This window comes from Chelonia mydas, chromosome 20, assembly GCF_015237465.2.
Source record: "Chelonia mydas isolate rCheMyd1 chromosome 20, rCheMyd1.pri.v2, whole genome shotgun sequence".
NCBI lineage: Eukaryota > Metazoa > Chordata > Testudines > Cheloniidae > Chelonia > Chelonia mydas.
Genome location: NC_051260.2, coordinates 4526415 through 4541143, shown reverse-complemented (window position 1 = coordinate 4541143; position 14729 = coordinate 4526415). Strand labels below are relative to the sequence as shown.

The 14729-nt window shown below is 49.2% G+C and overlaps 1 protein-coding gene across 2 annotated transcripts; it reads left to right on the top strand.

The window, feature by feature from the left end:
- The first annotated feature begins 1501 nt into the window (after positions 1 to 1501).
- Positions 1502 to 14729, top strand: LOC119564313 (chymotrypsin-like elastase family member 1). Of its 2 annotated transcripts, none has more exons than XM_037884179.2 (7): positions 1502 to 2118; positions 2873 to 2955; positions 4893 to 4993; positions 6772 to 6897; positions 8631 to 8767; positions 9966 to 10111; positions 11467 to 11936. In XM_037884179.2, the coding sequence occupies exons 1-7, from the start codon at positions 2076 to 2078 to the stop codon at positions 11650 to 11652; spliced, it is 822 nt and encodes a 273-aa protein (XP_037740107.1). In that variant the 5' UTR covers positions 1502 to 2075; the 3' UTR covers positions 11653 to 11936. The 2 variants fall into 2 exon arrangements, with proteins under 2 accessions (XP_037740107.1, XP_043389032.1); XM_043533097.1 differs by adding an exon at positions 13727 to 14729 and having other exon boundaries at positions 2113 to 2955; positions 11467 to 11616.

Genomic DNA, 14729 nt, shown 5'->3' with positions numbered 1-14729 from the left:
TGGTGGGCGTACAGTGGCAGTTGGCTGTAAGTAGCTATAACGCGGGACTGAGACTCGGGAGCCCTGGGTTGTGTTCCTGGTTCTGCCACTGGCCTGCTGGGTGACCTTGGGCAAGTTGCTCCACCTCTGTGCCTCCATTTCCCCATCTGTAATAACGATACTGACCACCTTGGTAAACACTTGGAGATCTACTGATGAGAAGAGCTAGGTATTAATTTATTATTATGGAAGTGCCTAAGACAGACAGTGGTGGGTGCTCATGAGTTACGTTGCCTGAGACCCATACTATACTGAGACACATCGACACAGGCGGGAAGCTATCGATTTAGAAAGTGTGTTCCAACCACTATGCAGAACCAAATCCAATGGAAACTATACTGAAGAAACGTTGTGTCTAAATTATCTTCCCATGATCGCTCAGAAGCAGGGTTGACCTCATCTGTTCTGGGAGGCACTTACCATGAATTTGGGCGCCTTTAGGAAGGCGTCTCAGTGGGGTGGCTGATGTCGGGGATCTCCAGAGCTGAAAGCCTCTGTAGCTTGGCGCGAAAGGGCCCTCCTGTATAGCTGGGGATGCGTCATGTATGCTCTCCAGTGGGCCGCATAAACATGTTTTGCCAACAGCACGCTTTGTGACCCAATTACAGCTGCTTTCCAATGGCCACAATCACATGTGTTTATCACAACAGCTCCCCAAACACACAGGAAGCTGGAAGTTTTAAGGCTATAAATACACATAGCAGGAAAACAGCATGGTGGTCATATCAATAGGAAACATGTAAAGTGGTTATCCGGTCACGATATATTTATAACTCATGTAACGGCCAAACAAGGCTCTGAGGCCCAGTGTGGTACAAATACAACTTTCACAAGGCCAGTCATAACACAAGTATAATGTGTAATATAGACAGGATCTTAGTTGGGGTTTATGTAACGGGGCCAAAGCCTCGTCCATGTTAAAGGTGCGGACTCAGTTACGTGACTTGATGTCAATACGCATAGGGCCAATCCACAGTAGAAACTTCGACCATATTGTAAGTGGTCAGGGAACGCTTGGGTTGCGAGGATCTGCTCTAACAGTTTTAAGTGAAGATCTGGCTATTAAAGGGAAACGTGAAGATCGGGTATAATAGAGCAAGGGAGAGAATAAATATATTGAATCTTGTTAGTCATGTATGCTCTGTGTTGGGGTATGTGGGATAAGGGACAAGAATTCCTAAGTGCCCCTTGTAGACTTCTTCAACTGATCTTTTGCTCGATCATGTATATGTCTCTCTGGTTCTCCAAGCCCTGAAGATGCCTCCCCCTAGGTCTACTACTGAGAATTTTTCAAAGTATCTTAAGGGAGAAAAACACCCATCGCCTACTGGATTTCAAGTGGCACCAAACTCCCTTCAATCTTCTGAAAATCCCAGCTTATCCAAATCAGGCAGAACAAGGGCTTAAAGCTGAGTCTCCCACATCCCAGGTGCGTGTCCTGACCACTGGGCTATTGGCTAGTCAAGGAGGCGGCCTTCATGTTGTTTTCCATGAAAAATTTCAAAAGGTCTCGTTTTTGTCCTGATGCAGAGCAAAAACAAATTTCAAAACTTCATTTTTTTTCTTTTTTTTTTTTTTTTTTTGCAAACAGAATTCTTGCCCTAATCCTGAGCACCCACAATTTCAGCTGAGGTCAAGAGGAGGTCCAGGTATGGAAAAACTGGTCCCAAGTTTGTTCAGCCACACCTACCCGTAACTCACTTGATTCTGCACTTCCAGTTTCTCAGAGCGTGTTCTATATTGGTAAAACAATCTTTCTTTTTTCTTTTTTTTTTTTTAAACTCTCCAGAGCATTTATTGGTATCCGGTGCCCTCAATGCCAGGTCTCAGCCTTGACCTTCGCCGGAACCAAGAATGAAATGTGTGTGTTTTGTTAGAAATGGAGCCAAGACTCTGTTTGTATTTCTAAATCACCTGCATTTCTTCCCATGCCCTCCTCCCCACATGTATCTATTTAACACCAGCCATGGTATGAAAGACAAGACCCTGAAGCATATAGGAAGTGGAGTGACTGAGATTGTCCCTACCATTCGCTCATGATGCTGAAACTACTCCTCCTCGCTGTCTTTGTCCTCTGTGGTAAGTGGGTTTTTGGTTTTCTGACGCGGTCATGTCTTGCATTCTGGTGCTAAGAAACTTATTGGTTACCACCCACGTTGCAGTAGCATTTAGAGGCTTCAGCCAGGCTAGGGACCTGTTGTGCTTGGCCCTGTACGAACATAGAAAATAAAAATCCCCACCCCAAAGAGGTAGCTGGAGGGGCACATCAGAATAGGTATTAGCAGGGGCAAATCCACCAAAGTCTAAGCTAGGACTGAAGTCTTCATGGAAATGGGCTTTGCAGTGCCTGGTTTTGCCCCACTGTGCACTGATCTACATGAGAAAATCCTCCATCACCTCAGAAGAGAGGCTGTGTCCATCTTGCCTCCAGAAGTTTAATCTCTTCCCTAGTCCCCCTGGGCCTCACAGGTTTCAAAGTTGCTCTGCTCCCAACATTTGCCATTGGGTCCTTCAGACTTTCAAGAGGTCCACACGCAATGTGTATCCAGCTCTCCTGGAAAACTGGCCCCCCACTGTGGATGCCAAGTAAGGTTGAACATCTGCCCCCTCATCATTAAAGCTGGGATGCCTGGCACTCAGAGTGCTTCATTTCCCTTCTCACACTCTATCTCGGAGGAGTTGGAGCAGGAAAATGTTCTCGGCGAGCAAGGGAGTAAAAACAAGTCTAGATTCCCATCCTGTAACGGAAACAGCAGAGAGGCGATGGGATTTGGGGTTCCTCCTGCAATACGCAGAGGCTATTCCAGATGTTGTTCCTTCTTTACTCCTGAAGGACACTGCTTGGAAGAGTCGCTGGAAGACAATGGGCGCGTTGTCGGAGGGAGTAATGCAAAGCAAGGTGCATGGCCATCGCAGGTGGGTACAATGTCTACTTCTAAGTCCCTTCTCCATCTAACTCTCCTCCCAGTAACGACCCACGGAGGGTGCGCAGAGATAGGATGGCTTACAGAATATCTGTGAGTGCAGATTAGCCGCTCCCAAGGGGGATTTGCCTTTGCCCGTTCCAAAGCCCCAGCTGTGTTGTACAACGTGCATGTCGACACCAAAGCTGCCTGTAAGAGAAGCATTTAGCATCTAACAAAGAGGAAGGATTGACTCAAACTGGAATTCCCAACCTGGGGAAATCCGGAGACCGATCTGAACTTCCAGGCTTGGACCCGTCTCCCACCTGAGCCTGTCCTGGTGGGGGAAGAGAGGGGTGTGCCTGTCTGGGATGATGGGCACCTGAAGTGGGCATCTCTATTCTTTGCTGTTACTGCCTTGGCATAAGGCCACGTTGCCAGTTTAGCTTTGTGAAGAATGCCTCCCTGCGGACCCCAGCCCTGACCAGTCAGTCCTTAGCTTCTTGTTTGGTGGTGGTGGTTTTGTTGTTTCACTAGGTAGTGTCTGGAGCCCCAGCCAACCAGCTACTTCAGCCCCACTATCCATAGGGCACACCCTGCACAGACCAAGTCCATAAACCATGGCCCAATTCTCGAACCAGCTAATGTGATGTGCCTGGTGCATATAGAAGCAAGACTGTTTCTTCACTCACCTCATGCACGTTCACTTTGGGCTGGTGAGAGGTTGTTGCTCCTTTGTGTGAGATATTTCCTCTTTAAAATGCAGCTCTTCTCTTCCACCAGGAGAACATCAGAATGGCCATGCTGTGCCAAACCAATGGTCCATCTGGCCAGGTATCCTGTCTGCTGACAGAAAGAAAAGGAGGACTTGTGCCACCTTAGAGACTAACCAATTTATTTGAGCATAAGCTTTCGTGTAAGCTCATCTTAAGTGATCATTCTCCTTACAGTGTGTGTGATAACACCCATTTTTTCATGTTCTATCATACACACTGTAACGAGAGTGATCACTTAAGATGAGCTTACACGAAAGCTTATGCTCAAATAAATTGGTTCTCATCTTAAGTGATCGCTCTCCTTACAATGTGTTTGATAACACCCATTTTTTCATGTTCTGTGTGTATATAAATCTCCTCACTGTGTTTTCCACTGAATGCATCCGATGAAGTGAGCTGTAGCTCACGAAAGCTTATGCTCAAATAAATTGGTTAGTCTCTAAGGTGCCACAAGTCCTCCTTTTCTTTTTGCGAATACAGACTGACACGGCTGCTACTCTGAAACCTGTCTTCTGACAGTAGCCAATGCCAGATGCTTCAAGAGGAATGAACAGAATGGCAATTATTGAGTGATCCATCTCCTGTCGTCCAGTCCCACCATCTGGCAGTGAGACTGAGTGGAAACCCAGAGCATGGGGTTGCATCCCTGACCATCTTGGCTAATATCCTCCATGACTTTATCTAATTCTTTCTTAAATCCAGTTATAGTTTTGGTCTGCACAACATCCCCGGCAGTGAGTTCCACAGGTTGACTGTGCCTTGTGTGAAGAAGTGCTTCCTTTTGTTTGTTTTTAAGCCTGCCAGCTATTCATTTCATTGGGTGACCCCAAGTTCTTGTGTTTTGTGAAGGGGTAAATAACACTTTCACTTTCTCCACACCAGTCGTGATTTTACAGACCTCTGTCATATCACCCCTTAGTCGTCTCTTGTCTAAGATGAACAGTCCCAGTCTTTCTATTCTTTCCTCATGTGGAAGCTGTTTCGTACCCCTAATCATTTTTGTTACCCCTTCTCTGGACCTTTTCCATTTTGAATGTATCTTTTTTTGAGATGGGGCGACCAGAACTGCACACGATATTCAAGGTGTGGATGTGTACCATGCATTTATATAGTGGCATTATGATATTTGCTGTCTTATTATCTCTCTCTTTCCCTTTCGTCACCCCAAATCTAGATTTCCCTCCAGTATAGCTCTGGTGGAAAATGGTATCACACCTGCGGTGGGTCGTTGGTGAAGAAGAACTGGGTGATGACTGCAGCTCACTGCGTGGACAGGTAATGGAGGCCCCAGTGGTTGGTTTATCTACCCATTAAAGAGACTTTTTAATCAGATGCGGGTCAGGGTCTAAAGCAGGAGCGGGCCCGGCTCCCCGCTCTGACTCGTTGGCTCTCAATCCTCACAAATTCAGAGCCCACCCCAGCATCGCATGAGGCGTGGGTTCACACGCAGGTGGGGCCCTCCCCCCACAACATCCCTCCCCTTTCCTGGCCCTGGCGCCGTTGGATGCAGGGTCTCAGGATTCCCCCTGCCTTTGGGACTCCCTTTCTCCCCCACAATCACCTCAGGATCCCCTTTCCCATTCCCAGGGAGCGCTGCTCAGGAGCCGGCAATCCCTGCTGGGACTGAGGAATCTAGCTCCACTTGCTGGGAATCACCTAGTGTGTAGGCAGGGCCCTCCCCCTGCTATGCCTTTGCCTGGCATGGCTGGACAGAGAAATTTCGGCGATGCGGGGGGGGGGCCTAAGCCTCCTCTAGCCCTAGCCAGTGCCTGTCTATGCCTGTAGCACACAATGACACAGCGTGTTATATACGCACCCTCCTGTGTGTAATTCTGCCCATTCCAAGTAGCATCTGAAACGACCAACAATGCAGTGTTGTTAGTCTTCAACATGTCAGATCCGAACATGACTTAAGTAGCTCACCCTCCTTCCTGGCGGGGCCTAGGTGTGCCAAAACACGCACTTCCTCTCTCTCTCACCCCACCGCAGGGCAGAATCCAGCCACTGAATGTTTCCGGGGCGGGTGCTAGCTACAGCTGGCTGAAAATGCTAATTATTTTCCCAATAAATGTATACCGTTCTTGTTCTCCCCCCCCCCCCCCGTATTTTGTCAGAATTTCCCACATTTTCAGTGAAAATTCTTGGGTTTTCACTGGGGAAACCTTGTTCACCTCAAATTTTAGTTTTCGGCACACACAAAAAAAGCCACCTTTCATCCAAAGGGATATTGGGGAAGACTTTGACTCCTAAGGCTAGTGAAGCCTGAGCCCCAGCAAGTCGAACACCGGCCCTGGTGACCCCATGAAAACTGGGTTGTCTCCCACAGTTTGAGAACTGCTGGACTAGATGACCTCTTTAACCGGACATTTTTGTGATATTTCTGAGATTATGTTTCAATGGAAAAATTTCAGCCAGCTCTAGAGTTAGGCAGAAACCTGTCCATTGTGCAGTTTATTTCACTAATTGCCCATTATAGGGTTTCTTGAATTTTCCTCTGGAGCAGCTGGGCTCTGGCTTCTCAAACAGGACTTGGTTCCTTTTTATCATGCGGCTATTTAATAATTCAAGGCCCAGTCCTGAGGCCTGTACTCAACCTTCAGTGAATTCCTGGATCTGATCCACTATGGCGATTCCTATGTGATTCCTACTCGGGGAAAGGATGGACAAGTGGCTAAGGCACTAGTCTAGGACTTGGGAGATCAGGGTTTGGTTACCTGCTCTGCACAGACTTCTTGTGTGATGTTAGGCAAATCATTTAGCCTCTCTAGGTCTCCGTTCCCCATCTGTAAAATGGGGTCAGTAACAGTTGCCTACCCCCCCCCCCCCCCCAGAGATGTTGCAAGGATAAAGATTGTGAAGATCTGGTAAGAAAGAGCTGTAGATGAGTTAGTTATTAACATTATGTTCAGCACCCTTCCCCTCAGAAGTAGAGAAAGGGGGAACTGGCTCATATTCCAATCGCATCACGATGCCGTCAGGACTTGGGGGCGAAGGGGGATTGATGCCAACTTGGCACCTTACAACACATCACAGCTTGTTCCTCTTCTCCACAGATCCTTGACTTTCCGGGTGGTCGCCGGAGAGTACAACCTGAATAAGAACGATGGCACGGAGCAGTATTTGAGCGTGGAGAGTAAGGTCATCCATCCTAAATGGAACAGCAACTCTGTTGCTGCTGGGTAAGGCACCTCCTGTTTCACACCTGCGTGGCTTCGGATAAGGGATTTCACGTGAAAGGTCACAAAGTCCGAGCTCCTTACACGCTGGAGAAATAAGAATGCGCTGCACTTGGAGCTCCCTTCGTCTGAGCTACTCAGTGACGTACAGCCTGAGTTGGCCCCCAGTATAGACAGTTTTCAAAACCCTTGGGTGGAACCAGAACCCAAATGGATATCTTGGAGAAGGTCTCACTCAATAGTGTTCTTCGCTGGTACGACAGATCGGTTCAGACCAGAGCCGGATGGTCCAGGGCCTAAGGAGGTAGAGTTGCACAGGCAGAACAAACAGTGTTTGGAAATGAGGAAAGCAGACTCCAGTTTGGCCAGTGTCTTCCTACAGCTCTAATGGGTACCAGGGTAGCACTTGGGTCTGCATACTTTTTCCATACAGACTGTCCTGGGTAACCACCAGGATCCTCCGGCCGACTAGCTCAGGAGTGGGCAAACTTTTTGACGAGAGGGCCGCATCTGAGTATGAAAATTGTATGGCGGGCCATGAATGCTCATGAAATTGGAGGTTGGGGTGCAGGAGGGGGTGAGGGCTCCGGCTGGGGGTGTGGGCTCTGGGGTGGGGCCAGAAATGAGGAGTTCAGGGTGCGGGAGGGGGCTCTGGGCTGGGGCAAGGGATTGGGGTGCGGGGGGGGGGGTGAGGCCTTCAGCTGGAGGTGTGAGCTCTGGGGTGCAGGAGGGTGGGACTGAGGGGTTTGGAAGAAGGGAGGGGATCGGGGATGGGGCAGGAGGTTGGGGCTCTGGAGGGGGTCAGGGGTGCAGGCTCCGGGGGGCACTTACGTCAAGCAGCTCCCAGAAGCAGCGGCATGTCCCCCCTCCAGCTCCTATGCGGAGGTGCGGCCAGGCGGCTCTGCATGCTGCCCATCTGCAGGCATCACCCCTGCAGCTCCCATTGGCCATGGTTGCCGGCCAATGGGAGCTGCGGGGGCAGCGCTTGGGACGGGGGCAGCGTGCGGAGCCCCCTGGCTGCCCCATGTGTAGGAGCCGGAAGGGGGACATGCTGCTGCTTCCGGGAGCCGCACAGAGCCATGGCACACGTGGAGTGGGGCAAGCCCCAGACCCTGCTCCCCAGCAGAAGCTTGAGGGCTGGATTAAAAAGTCTGAAGGGCCGGATTCGGCCCCCGGGCCATAGTTTGCCCACCTCTGGACTAGCTGCTGGGGAGCTGGGTTTCTGATGGTACTGGGTGCTTCTGGGTTGGGCTGGCAGTGGGCTCAGGTATTTTTCTACCTTATCAAGCATCTGCTTAATAATACAAGGCCCAGTGCTGGGTCCTCGTCCAGTCCTCTGTGCTGTTCTTCGGTGGGAATGTGCCTGAGAGAGCTGACTTCTGAGGCCCTTCTTCTGTGCCTTCTTTAGGGGACATTAGGGCTCGGTAGCTCAAAAGAGCGAAGAGTTCAGTGCTTAGCTCCAATCGGCTTTCAATCAGGGGTCAGCAACATGCCCATGGTAAAAAAATTGAATGACATAACCCCCCCCCCCCCCCCCAGTGTCCATCACCAAGTACGGTTATTTTGTCAAGTGACCGTCGCGCAACACGGTGGTCCCACTCCCTGCTTTCAATTGATTGGGGCTCCTTTGAAAGCCCCAGCCTCGGTTTTACCATCGGCGACAGCGGGGGTCACTTAAATGCAACCCCTTTGCCCGTGAAAGGCCGTTTGACGCAGTTTCCTTTGTTCTTCTGCAGCTACGACATCGCTCTGCTCCGTCTCTCCCAGAGCGCATCTCTGAACAGCAACGTGCAGCTGGCCGCGCTGCCCAGTTCAGGCCAGATTCTGCCAAACAACAATCCTTGCTACGTCACTGGCTGGGGCTTGACCCAAAGTAAGTGCCGGAATTTAGGAACATTCCAGAGGGGGCATGGGATGGCCCAGTGATTGAGGGCACAGACTTGGAGGTGGGTGAGGCTTGGATGTGACTAGCATCCCCACTTTGCCCCACACTTCCTGAGAGCTTCCAGAGGGAGCTTGGCCTCACTTCATTCCTCCTGGACAGTGGCGCAGCTAAGGGGAGGAGAGGCCGCTCCCGCGCTGAGCAGAAGTGGCGCCTTGTCAATGTCTTGCCACCTTTTTAAATTTTCCCCTGTTGAGGGAACAGGGGGGAGAGATCCAAAAAGAAAAAGGCACCTGCCTCAGCACTTTTACTCACCCGGCGGCGCTCCGGGTCTTCGGCGGCGGGACCTTCGCTCGCTCCGGGTCTTCGGCGGCACCTCCGGAGCGAGTGAGGGCTGGCCGCCGGAGCGCTGCTGGGTGAGTGAAAGCGCCGCAGTGGGTGGGCGGTGCCTTTTTTCTTTTGGATCGCTACCCCCTGTTCCCTCCACCTGGCTACGCGGCTGCCCCTGGATGGTTTTGCAACACGACCTGACATGCAAGACCATGCCGTTCCCGGCCGCACCAGCTAAGTGAGGAGACGCTACGGAGGAACGTCAGAGCTGCAGTCAGCTGCCCTTTGGAGATCTGCTCACTGATTCACACGAGCCCTGAGAACACCTCGGGGAAATGTGGGGTCATCCGGCCCTCTCCCTTTGCTGTGGTGGCCAGCACCAGTGCAGCCTTTAGAAGCTCCCTTTTTTTTCCAGAAAATGCTCTAGACTAAAACAAATTTACGAACTGCTGGGCCTCGTTCTGATCTTAACACTGGGCCTAACTCTGTTGAAGCTGTAATTTACACTCATAAAAATGAGCTCAGAATCAGGCCCAGTCAATGACCTATAATTTGGGGATCCCGAGACGTGCCCGTAACAGTCCAGACTGACTCCAATCCCTTGCTTTCGAGCGTATTGAAAGCAAATTCCCAGCCAAGTTTTATGGCCGTAACTCCATAACAGGGGAGAGATTAGCATAGCAAAGCTCATATATTGGATAAGAAGTTGGCCAACGAGTAAGAAAATATAAAGGAATTCTAGATCCCGAAGTTGGTTGTGTTTGATCCTGCAGCTCAGAACTTCACCCCAGGTGTCTGGGGAAAAAACGGGCCATTTTCCTTTTAAACTAACCCCGGGTCTCTGATGTATTTTGCGCAGCTAATGGGAAGCTGGCTGAAATCCTGCAGCAAGCTTCGCTTCCCATCGTATCCTACAGTATCTGCTCCAGTTCCAGTTACTGGGGCTCCACGGTCAAGGACACCATGGTGTGTGCTGGAGGTGACGGTGTGCACTCTTCGTGCCAGGTAACTGCCAAGCGAGTGAACCAAGCAAGAGCATTCCCAGGATCTCAGCCGCTCTTGTCGCCTCCTTGGACGGGGGTGTTCTATACAAGGTTTACACTTGGGTATTGTTCCGAATTGTGGTCCGGTGGCACCTGGGTTTTGTTCCTGGCTCTGCTACCTAGCTGCTGTGTGATCTCAGTCCGGTCATTTCCCCTCTCTGTGTCGCCCATCAGTCAATTCCTTGCCAAAGCACTTTCAGATGAATAGCCCTTTAGAAGGGCTCTCCACCTCCTGGAAGGGAGGTGCTGTGTAGGGGTTAAGCTTGGGTATTGTATGTTATTTGGGTTGGTGGGTCGAAGCTGGAGATCATACACTCACAAGGTTCACTTGGCTGTGTCCCCTTCCCAGGGGGTTAGGGCTGAAAAAAATGATTTTCCAAGTGACCGCTCGCTTTTCCATTCTCTTCTCCTGTGCTGACTTTCCAGCTCGACCTTCTGTCTTTGGAAGTCAGGCTGCCGTTGGTGCTTCGCCAGCTGCTGCGTTAGTTTGCAGTAACCCCTTACGAGGCTATGAATGGTAGATGTGCGGCTGCAGTGCTGCAAGTCTGGCCACCACCTTGATCAACACTCTGGGAGCTGAACGGGGAACCTCCAGAACTAAAGGGACAGGGTGCTGCAGCAGACGCTGAAGAGCCAGCGTGTGACAGCTGGGGATATAACAGACTCGTCTCCTCTGTGGACGGGCACAAAGGGAGACACCACGCTCGCCCGGGGGTTTTATAAGTGCTGATAGGAAATGAATTCACCGGACATTGCCCTATATATTGTGGGAAGAGGAGTTGTAGGGACCAGTGGATGGCCCAGGAGGAGTTGTCATAAGAGCAGCCATACTGAGTCAGACCAAGGGTCCATCTAGCCCACTATCCTGCCTTCTAATGGTGACCAATGCCAGATGCTTCAGCAGGAACAGAACAGGCAATCGAGTAATCCGTCCCGTGTCATCCACTCCCAGCTTCTGGCAGTCAAAGGCTAGGGCCACCCAGAGCAATGGGGTTGCATCCCTGACTATCTTGGCTAATAGCCATCGATGGATCTATCCTCCATGAACTTAGCTAGTTCTTTTATGAACCCTGTTACAGTTTTGGCCTTCCCAACATCCCCTGGCAATGAGTTCCACAGGTCAGGATGCCTGTATTCTAATGCTGGCTATTCTGTTCAGTCACCTCACTCAGAGATAGTCTACTTCACTGGGGAAGGGGAGACGTGGAGTCTTGAAGGCACTTTGAGGTTGTCTGTTGGAAAGTGCTAAGAAAGCCAAACATTGCTGTTCGTTGCAATATGTGCCAAGTTTTGTTGCCCTTTGGCTTTGCTCTGCAGGGTGATTCTGGAGGCCCTCTGAACTGCCTGGTGAATAGCAAGTACTACGTCTGTGGAGTGACCAGTTTTGGTTCCTCCTCGGGCTGTAACGTCTACCGGAAGCCCTCGGTGTTCACCAGGGTGTCTGCCTACATTTCCTGGATCAATAGCGTAAGTTGGCTTTGCACGGAAGGGAAGCTGCACTGAGGAAACACCCCGCTGCAGACAAAGGCCTCTTGCTTGTAGTTGTTTGGTTCTAATTATATCAGCTGTTCTGAGCCAGCTGCAGGACACGTGTCTCTTAAATGCGGCCTCTGCAGTCATGCCGAAGAGCGTGGCTAGAAACCCTCCCCATGCATGGTGGCTGCAGCATGGGAGCGGGCGGATAGATGACAGTAAGCATGTGTTTTTTTCCAAAACGATCTCTTCTATGAGGCTGAACTTGCCAAGAGCTATTCTCCTAAGGGCATTGCTTCAGGGGATCTCTGTGGGACTGATTGCCATTCAGCATTCTTCCACTCGGGATTCAGTTTGCAGTATTATCATCCCTACGGAATTGCTATCATTTATGTTCAGGTGTTTCCATCTGGGTGTTGGTTACCAGATCTGATCATTACCCTGCATGAGAGTATAATCTCACCTTAATGCGAAGGGATCCTAACCGTGTCTTCTCTCAATTCTCCCCCATGTGATGTTCTTACACACACACACACACACCCGCTAGCATTGATGGAAAACAGCAAGGAAGGGAGAAAGTTAGGAAGCAACTTGATCACGGTCTAGACATATTTACACAGGAAGATCATATCTGAGGCTGGAGGATTCTTTAATCTAGCAGACAAAGGCATAACGAAATCCAGTGGCTGGAATACGAAGCTAGACCAATCAAAATGCATATTTTAACAGGGAGGGCAACTCGCCATTAGAACAGCTCATCAAGGGATGTGATGAATTCTTCATTGCATGAAGTGTTTTAAATCAAAAATTGAATGTCTTGGTGTAAAAGAGATGCTCTGTTTCAACTGTTTGAACTAGGAAGCAAGAATCACTGAACGAGATTCTTTCTGGCCTGGGTTATGCAGGAGGTCCGACAAGAATGTGGTTTCAACCTATTTACCATTGTGAGTTGCATCCAATACTACCTGTATGGCCCTGAAGATGTCCTCTGGACTGGAGCGCTGTGCTGATTGGGCCACAGGTTGAAAACCACTGGCATGAGATGATCACAGTGGTCCCTTAAAAATCTATGAATCTGAGGTCATGCAATGCCAGAGTAATACTTCTTTCTGGCCTTGGAATCTGTGAATCAAAATGGACCATTGTGTTCATCTGGTCTGACCTGCTGGATAACACAGGCCATAGAACCTCCCCAGAATAATTCCTAGGGCAGATCTATTAGGAAAACATCCAGTCTTGATTTAAAAATTGTCAATGATGGAGAATCCACCATGACCCTTGGTAAATTGTTCCAACAGCTAATTACCCTCCATCATAAATTTACACCTTATTTCTGGTCTGAATTTGTTTAGTTTCAACTTCCAGCCGTGGGATCTACGTTGAACCGTTAGAGTTGGGAGTTTTGCTTCTCTGAACCCTCTCCAATGTATGGTTTGGATCGTGTCTAACAGAAGTATCACACAGGCTTTATGAGATAAATAATATAGTTATGGAATTAAATAGCTGATCGTTAAAGAAATATATCATACCCAAAATACAGTATGTAATAGGGGAAGCTGAGCAGGAAGCATTTGCAAGGGAGAAAAGAACTTGAGTGAGATGAAGGCCCATTTTTAACTGTGAGGGTGATAAATCATTGGAATAAAATGCCAAGAGAAGTGGCGGATGCTCCATCCCTTGATGCCTTCAGATCAAGACTGGATGCCTTTCTGGTAAATGTGCTTTAGCCAAACACAAGTTGAGCTCAGTGTCAGGGTAACGGTGAGATTCTAAAGCCTGTGTTATACAGGAGGTCAGACTAAATGATCTCATGGTCTTTCTGGCCTTGAAGTCCATCAGAAGAGATGAAAAGTTGCAGAGGCAGTGAGGTTACTGGCAGCTGTTCCAGCCGGTCTGTGCCAGTTCCCAATTCTGCACATAAGAATGTATGTGCTGGAACCTTTTATCAGGAGCTGAAGTTTTAGCGTTGGCCACCTGGAGCCTTTCCGGCTTAAAGATTTAAGAATGTATAAATTTCATTCACGCTTCCATGCCTTCAATTGATGCCACTCTGTTGAAAACTCTTGAGAAACAGCCTGATGTGAATTTTTTTTCCTCCTTTCAGATAACTAGCTGAACAGGCTGAGAGGATGGACTCAAGGTCAAAGAACAATCCCTTTTCCTAATCGGAATACACTCTCACGCTGTCCGTCTTCATCTTCTCTACTGCCCATCTGCTCAATTATCCCATTTGCTCTGTAGCATTGTACCTGTAACTCTAGTGCCAATAAACCTATGTTAAAATTACTCTCTTCTCTGTTCAGTAGTGATGAAACCACATACAAAGTCCCTTTCTTCTCCAGTCCCCAGTGAGGGTTCCTTTGGACATGCATGATGGAACGTTTTCCCCTCCTGTACCTGACACCAACATTATGGCAAAGATTAGTGTAGTGTGTTGGTTTGTGTTGTGGCAGTGATGCCTCCTTTGAACGGTCCCCGCTCCCTGGAGCGGTTTGATTTGAAGCATTAATGACGTTCTACAGTGATAATGAGAAGTCCTTTTGTGTAGCGATTTACGAGGGCTTTCCCGCACCATGGAAATCAATCAAATCATCTATCATAGCTACTTCTATGGCTCCCGTTAACTGAAGTATCAAAGCACCTCCAGCCTCAAGGAACAGCTTGTTGGGAGAAGGGCAGGAACCGAGCTCCATAAATTTGACACACGCTGTTTTGACCATTCACAAAAACAGGGGAAAGAGGAGGAATGATGGGTGACAGAGGTAACTTTCTTTCTCTCTTCCCCCCTGTAACCTTCAGCCCAGTGGTTAGGATGCTCACCTAGGATGGAGGAGAACCAGGTTCAAATTCCTGCTCTGGAACAGACCTGAAACAGACTCGTTCAATTTACCAAAAATTCAAAAAAAACCAAAACAAAATCTGATTTCAGCTTGACCTGAACCAAATTTACGTTTTTGGAACTGCCACCCAAAATCAGTTACCAGCCCAGCTCTAGTCTTGAGGCCTTTCCAAGCAGCTCACTGCTACAGTAACTACCAGGAAAGATCCCTGAGCATTGAGCCTCAAGATCTTGCAGAAAAATCCACCTTACAGGCATAGCTGGAAAG

What these genes read in the sequence shown, in the direction of transcription:
- LOC119564313 (XM_043533097.1), top strand. Translation starts at nt 2,665, where the DNA reads ATGCCTGGCACTCAGAGTGCTTCATTTCCCTTCTCACACTCTATCTCG. An exon ending in GCAGCTCACTGCGTGGACAG is followed by an intron (nt 4,994 to 6,771) that starts GTAATGGAGGCC and finishes TCTTCTCCACAG; the next exon opens with ATCCTTGACTTTCCGGGTGG. An exon ending in GTGTGCACTCTTCGTGCCAG is followed by an intron (nt 10,112 to 11,466) that starts GTAACTGCCAAG and finishes TTTGCTCTGCAG; the next exon opens with GGTGATTCTGGAGGCCCTCT.